At 46.5% G+C, this 7,439-nt stretch overlaps 1 protein-coding gene across 1 annotated transcript in view; it reads right to left on the reverse strand.

Moving 5' to 3' along the window:
• Positions 1-7,439, reverse strand: part of Grk5 (G protein-coupled receptor kinase 5) — a 189,233-nt gene that overhangs the window by 103,371 nt on the left and 78,423 nt on the right. The window contains exon 2 of the mRNA XM_013021982.1: positions 2,250-2,345. Within this exon, the coding sequence (XP_012877436.1) occupies positions 2,250-2,345 (96 nt within the window). The remainder of the gene's footprint in view (positions 1-2,249; positions 2,346-7,439) is intronic.

Consider the following 7,439-nt stretch of genomic DNA (forward strand, 5'->3'; position numbering starts at 1 on the left):
AAGAAGAAGAAGAAGAAGAAGAAGAAGAAGAAGAAGAAGAAGAAGAAGAAGAAGAAGAAGAAGAAGAAGAAGAAGAAGAAAGGAAGAAGAAGAAGAAAGAGGAAGAGGAAGAGGAAGAGAGGAAGGGTTGGCTGGGTCTTTGAAGCCTGTACTAGGTTGCTGATCCGGAATGCTTGTCCTCATCAAACCCCCAGTGTGGTAGTCTTAGGAGGGGACTTGGTCATGTGTGCTCATGAATGGAACCGGTGCCCTTATAGGAAAAGGCATGAGCAGCTGTTTTCCTCTCTCTCTGTTATGCAAGGACACAATAGAGGCATCTGCATACCAGGAAGCAGGCCTTTATCTTGGATTTCCAGCATCCAGAACTGTGATAAATAAATGTTTGTTGTTTAAGGCTCCAGCCTATGTAATTTGTAACAGCAGATTCAGCCAAGTCAGGCTAAGAAAATGGGTGTCCTGGAGCAGGTCACTGGACGGTAAACCTTCAAGGGTAAACCTTGTCCTCAGTCCTTCCCTCTCTTTCTTTCTTTCTTTTTCCAGTTACCACAAGGTGAGCAGCTTTCTTCTGCTGTTTCCTTCTGTCACAATGTTTCAGCTTTGCCCACCACAGGCCCCTGGCAATGGAGCCAACTGGCCATGAACTGACACCTCTGAAACTGTGAACCAGAATAAATCTTACTTCCTCTAAGTTGCTTTGTTCAAGTATTGTGTCACAAAAACCAAATACACAGTTTCCTCTCTCTAGACAAGGCAACTGAGGTCCATGCCTCTGAGCCCTCATCTTTCCAATATGAATTACACGGCACAAAATGACCCCAGGAGGGTAATCACCTGTCACCAGAGGGTCCTTCCCTGTTTTCCTTCTCTAAAGGCTACTTTCTAGTCCTAGAGGGCAAGCTCTTTCCCGTTCCAGAAGAGAAGCCCTCTTCTTTCCATCTAGCCCATGGGCCACAAAGGTGAACATAGGTGCCCAAGGCCTGAACTTGGGAAAGCCCAAGCAGAGAATTCCAGGAAAGAAAGATGGAGAGCTGAGAAGGGTGAGCTCTAGCGCTACTGAGGAGGTTCCAGGTAAGTCCTCTATACATGGGCCATTGATCCATTCCACTGCCCTGTAACTAGATTCATGGCTACCATGTTATAATTGGGGAAGCTGAGGCTCAGCAAGATTAAATAACTTCACCTATAGCCAACAAACTCTCATGGAAACTCTCATCTCACTGATAGGTCTAGGATGGAAGATGAGTCTCAAAGAGTACTTTCTCCATCCTTTAGCACCCAAGCCTTGCTTCACCCTCTCAATCTGCCTTCATAGGGAACAGGCAGCTTCTTTTCATTCATAAATACCAATTAAACGAGCTCTTCCTCCACACCAGGCACAGAGAGCACACGTTGTTGCCTGCTCTCACGGGGTACCAGAAGGATGCTAGGAACAGGATAAGCCTGAGGATGACATGTAAGTCTCACCTGCCTGAAAACTGCTAGAAGCCAGGTGACGTGGTGAAACCATTCAGGAAATCTAAAGAAATCTAAAGCCTTGAGTGACTTCACATTTCTGGTCAAAAGCAGGGTCATTTACCTACAGCCCTCGGCACAAGTCTGAAGCTGGGTAACAGAGCCACCCTGCATTTAACCCTCATGGGTCTGAGAATTAGAAAATGTGTTTAGCACATGCATAAATTCTGATGGTCACCATAGTGCCCGCAGGGCCCTGACAAGAACAGAAGACCCTTATCTATAATGTCCATTCCCAGCCCTGGTAGAGATGCCCATGGGGGACCGCAGAAAGAAGACTGGGCTACGCCACTGGGATGGCGGATCACTGGTAAGCAGCAACGTTCCCTGGAGAAGGAAGAAGAGCCCAGAGATGGCTGCTTCCCAAGGACAGGAAGCACTAGCTGGAAGAATGGAAAAGCTCTGCCTAGGGACTCAGGGTCTGGCCTGGACCACCTCCATTGCCCTCCTATGAGCTGTCATTCACAGTACCACTGTATCTCCATTTCCCTATGTGGAATAAAATAATAGGACCTGCCTCAAAGGGTAACTTGGGAACAACAATTCAGCCTCGTGCACACCACAATGTCAACAAATGCTGTATGTTAGTGCCCACTGGCAAAGACGTGAGTCTAGCATCATGCATCTCTGGAATCATTGAGTTAGTTGAGTCTCATTGGACTTGCTACACAGATGGCTTGACATCAACCCCTCCTGACTCCCCACACCACTAAGGGGGGTGGAGTTGGTTGGCTTACCTATGGTTCTTCGGAGATCTTCACACTGGCTGATGTGAGGAAACTTCAGGATTTCCTTCCACTTCTTGCTTTTCCCTTTGCGTTTTCCTCCACCCCCTGGAGAAATAAGGGAGAAAAGCTGATGTGGGTGCTGCCCAAGATTCAATGGCCTATGACCCATCCCAATGAACCTGTCCACCCCAGTTTGCTGCAATGGAGGCCCTGGGGGCTTTAAGTAAAACAGTGATGCATTTCCAAATCTCTTTTTCTCTCACACACATGCACACATACGTGTACATGTATACACACACACACACACACACACACACAATCTTCCAAGTGGGCAGCAAGCTTCAGAGTTTCCTGCCTGGTCTTGCACCCATATACATCCACATCAGCACCCCATACCCTGCTCTTCCTCAGTAGCTCCCATGCTGTTCAGCTCACTTGGTGCCTAGAATTTGTTCCCAAGACTAGACCATAACTTTTCATGGCAGAAGCCAAGACTGTTACAGCTTTGTCTTCCCTGAAGACCTGGAGCAAATTCACAAGTCAGCCAACGGACTTTGGTCCCCTAGCTGCTCTCATTATGTCCTCTTATTGCCTTTCTTCACCTGCAGGCCAGAGTTGGGGGTACCAGGACTTCAATTTCTACATGTCTTTAATCTCCACTCCTTAAGGATGCACTTCCCAAGGCAGGAGGAAGTAGTTCTAAAGGCCTGTCCTGCCTCATGTCCCTCACTGTGCCCACATCACGAACACTCGCAGGAAAACCTGTGATGCACAGGCATGAGAAATGAGTACTTACAGCACAGTGAGGGGCAAACCCAGAGGGGCCCATCATTCTTTTTGTAACACACACACACACACACACACACACACACACACCCCTGAGTGAGGGGCAAACCCAGAGGGGCCCATCATTCTTTTTGTAACACACACACACACACACACACACACACACACACCTGAGTGTAAAGAAATCAGTAATAGAGCACTGCCTCTGGGTATGTATAGCCATGAGCCCACCAGTGTTTTGTACTGTGAACCTATAGGCACCCCTGCCATATAGATGAAGCACCTTCCTGTACTCTACCCTCACTCTATGCAGCAGGAACTATTACCCTCTCACTTGACAGAGGAGGAAACTGAGGTATGGAAAAGAAAGAAGTCACCTATGGTTGCACAGTTCATAAATGGCAGAGTGGAGACTCTGGTCTGAGTGGAATCATGAACTTGAGTTCTTATCCTCACTACTCTTTGCAAGGACAAGAGGATCAAGAGAGCCAGTGTCACACCTCAGAGATGACATGGCATCTGGTAAAAGGATCAGAAATCGCAATCCAGCTAAAGCCCAACTTGTGAGCTCCCAGAAACACTGCAGACTGGACTAGAGCCTGAAAAGGTCCTTCTGTTTGACCCACATGTGGCTTATTTGCTTGCTTGCTGTTCAGTGAGCCAACCAATAACATTTAAACATTAGGAAGCTTTGCATACAAATCCAGAATCTGGATTTCTCACCCACAGTCAGGCTTCCCACAGGGCAAGAACCAGCTGGAGCTGGGCAGCAGCTGTCCTGTGGACAGGACATATGGCCTCCAGATGAGGCTGTCTCCAGTTGCTGGGGTACTCAATCAGGTGGCCTTCCAAGCCTCTATACGGGGTCCTCCTATCTGCATCCAGAGGGTAGAGCTGTCCTCTAGAAATCAGTGTAAACACTAAGTGAGCCAATCCCAGCCATAAAAGTCATTAGAACTACTCTTACCATATTCCTCTCATTCCCCATTCCCATGTTACTGATTGTATACTCAGCTGGCATGAAGCACCTGTTCTAAGTAATAATATATGCATAACACAAAATGTTGTTTTAATCATTTTTTGGTATACAATTCAGTGGTTAGGAGCATTCACACTGTTAGGCAATCATTACTGCCACCCACAATCATCCACACTCCTCACTGCTACCCACTTCAAATATACTTTGTGCCGATTAACCAATAGCTCTCATTTTTGCTGCCACAGCTCCAGTCACCCCTATTTCACTTCATGACTCTGTAAGAACCTCCAAGAACTCTCCAGGCACCTCCTATAAGAAGAATTATATGATATGTGTCTTTTTGTGTATGGCTTAATTCAGCTAGCACACCTTTAAGGTTTACCCATGCTGTGGCACATGACACAAGTTCCTTCCTTACTGTATAGACACACAGCATTTTGTTTATCCACTCAGCTGTCACTGGACACTGGAGTTGCTCTTACTTTGGGGCCATAGTTGGTATGTCCACATACACACACATCTGTCTGAGTCCCTGCTTTCAATGCCTTTGGATATGAAACCAGGAAGGGAGTTGCTGGGCCACATTGTAAGTCAATGCTCTTTTATTTTTTTATATATATATATTTTTGGTCACTTAGCTTTTCAGCTCAAGACTGGTATTCTACTACTTGACCCACAGCTCCACTTCTGGCTTTTTGTGGTTAATCAGAGATAAGAGTCTCACTGACTTTCCTGCCAGAACTGGCTTCAAAACGATCCTGAGATCTCTGCTTCCTAAGTAGCTAAGATTACAACAGTGAACCACTGGTGCTCAACCTAGTGTTCAACTTTTTTTTTTTTTTTTGGTGGGTCGTGGGGCTTGAACTCTGGGCTTGAGCGCTGTCCCTATGCTCTTCAGCTCAAGGCGAGTGTTCTACTGCTTGAGCCACAGTACCACTTCCAGTTTTCTAGTGGTTTATTGGAGATAAGAGTATCACAGACTATCCTGCCCCGGCTGGCTTCGAACCGAGATCCTCAGATTTCAGCCTCCTGAGTAGCTAGGATTACAGCCACTGGCGCCGGGTGTGTTCAACTTTTTGATGAAACAATGATGTGCTTTTTTGGGGGGAGGAAGGTTCCAGTCCTTTGCTCAAGGCTAGAGCCACAGCACCACTTCTGGCTTTTTTTGCTTATGTGGTGCTGAGGAATCGAACCCAGGGCCTTATGTATGCAAGGCAAGCGCTCTACCACTGAGCCACCTTCCCAGCCTGTCCCTGAACTTTTTCATTCAAGACTACCACTTTAGCCACAGCATCACTTCTGGTTTTCTGGCAGTTAACTGGAGACAAGAATCTCATGGAATTTCCTGCCTGTGCTGGCTCCAAACCTCAATCCTCAGATCTCAGCCTCCTAAATAGCTAGGATTATAGGAATGAGCCACCAGTGCCTGGCAGGAATGATTTCTTAAGAGATTCTACCTTCTGCTCAGGTAGGCAAAGTATGGCAACCAGGAGTCTACATCTACATCCACATATACAGTGCTTTTAGGCTGACCTAATCATTAATTTAAGAAAACTCACACATATTCACTGATTCATTCAAGCAGAATTTGCGTAAGTGACAGTTTCTCCTAGGAAACATCCAACAATGACTAGAGATGATTTTTAATTGTCACAACCTGCTATTGGTAGCTGGTAGGTACAGCCCAGGGATATGGTTAGACATCATACCATGCACAGGAACACCACCCCAAGCTCCAAAATGTCAACAGCAGTGATGTGGGAAAATGCTGAATTATTTAAGGATGGTTTTGACCAACACGTAGGACAAAAACAGAGGTTGGGAAGACTTGTTAAGCTGAGGGCAGCTGTAGTGAGAGTGACAGAGGCAGTTAGAAGCACAAAAACTGAGGTGGAATTTCAGGAAGCAGGCAGCCCATACACTGACACTCAGAGTCTGCCCAGGCCCAGGGTGCAGGCTTTACAGACATGTCTGGAGCATTAGTCTTAAACTTCCAGAACAGAACAGAAGGATGAGGAGAGGCAGAATAATGCCTGATCTTCAAAATCTGTGAATATATGAAGTAACATAGCAAGGAGAGATTCCAGGTTCTAGATGGAATTATAGGTACATTTTCTTGAATTATCCAGCATCCTTCAATGTGGACAAGGAAAACAGATATGTCAGATCAGTATGGCAAAATGTGAGAAAGACCAACCCAACTGTTGTGGGTTATAAAAATGGAAGGAGCCTCAAAACAAGGAATGTCAGAAGCTTCTAGAAACTGGCAACGGCTAGGAACCAGATTCTGCCTATGAGCTTCCAGAAGGAATGCAACCAAGATCACACCTTGATTTTAATTCACAGAGAGCAGTGTCAGGTTTCTGGCCTCCCGGACTGTAAGATAATGAACATGTGTTGTTTTCATCCACTTAGTGTGTGGCCATTTGTTACAGCAGCTAATAATAAATCTGATACAGGATGCTCTCAAGCCTAAATACCTCGTACCGGCGTCTTGCCTCCAGCTCCTCTAAATGCCCACCATAAACCTAACTCTCCATTAACTGAAATGGGCTAAAGCAGTGCTTCACATCTTAATAAGGGCACCACTTCCAGACACATACATGGCTCAAGCATGCTGTGGGGTTAAGTCACAGTTGACAATTCAAGTGTTGCCACTGTTTATTATTTCAATAGGATTTAATTGTTTCTCTGTATCCCAAGAGGTAGTCATACTGCTATAGAAATCTCTCCCTCACCCTGGCTCCAGCTGCCTCTGGTAAGTGCCCCAGTTGGTACAAGTTATCAGGCTACAAGAGGCTGGTGGATCTGAGATCCTCTCAAGTAGCCGGTTTTTAAGGACTTTGTGATGATTCTGATGAGGAACTCCCTCAATCTGAGAACTGTTCTAAAGTTAGAGAAAGTCTCTAAACATCACCAGAGAGATGCCCCCATCCAAGAGATGAGCACTCTTTCTGGGAACTTTGCCCTGATTTATCTCAGCTCTACTTGTTTCTTCTAAAAAGGGTCTCTAAGAAACTCTCTGGGGCCTGCAACCTCCTGAGTGGATGCTGTGAAATGGCCTCAGCCAGGCCTGAGCCCACTGTGCCCTCGGATAGGGTCCACCAGAAGCTTTTAGGAGCCATAGCCCTGGTGTCTGCAGATGTGACCGTGGCCTTCCCAGCTGGGCAGAGGAGGGAAATGGGAAGGTTAGAGGCACTTTCCTTCCTGGCACAGAGCGCCTTCCTGTCAAAGATGCTTTACACAGTCTGTCCCCACTGCCAACTTCCCCATGTGGTGGATGGAGACTAAGCATTTGTACACAGAAACTGCAGCTCAGAGACCAGAAAAGGCCCTCGTCATATAGGATTAAGTCATGCAGGCGCTGTTCAAATGGCTGATGTTCTGACATGGGCAGAACCAGGCCAAGGAGCTCCCTGTCAAAGTCAGGATGG

The sequence above is a fragment of the Dipodomys ordii genome, unplaced genomic scaffold (assembly GCF_000151885.1).
Source record: "Dipodomys ordii isolate 6190 unplaced genomic scaffold, Dord_2.0 Scaffold58, whole genome shotgun sequence".
Lineage (NCBI taxonomy): Eukaryota > Metazoa > Chordata > Mammalia > Rodentia > Heteromyidae > Dipodomys > Dipodomys ordii.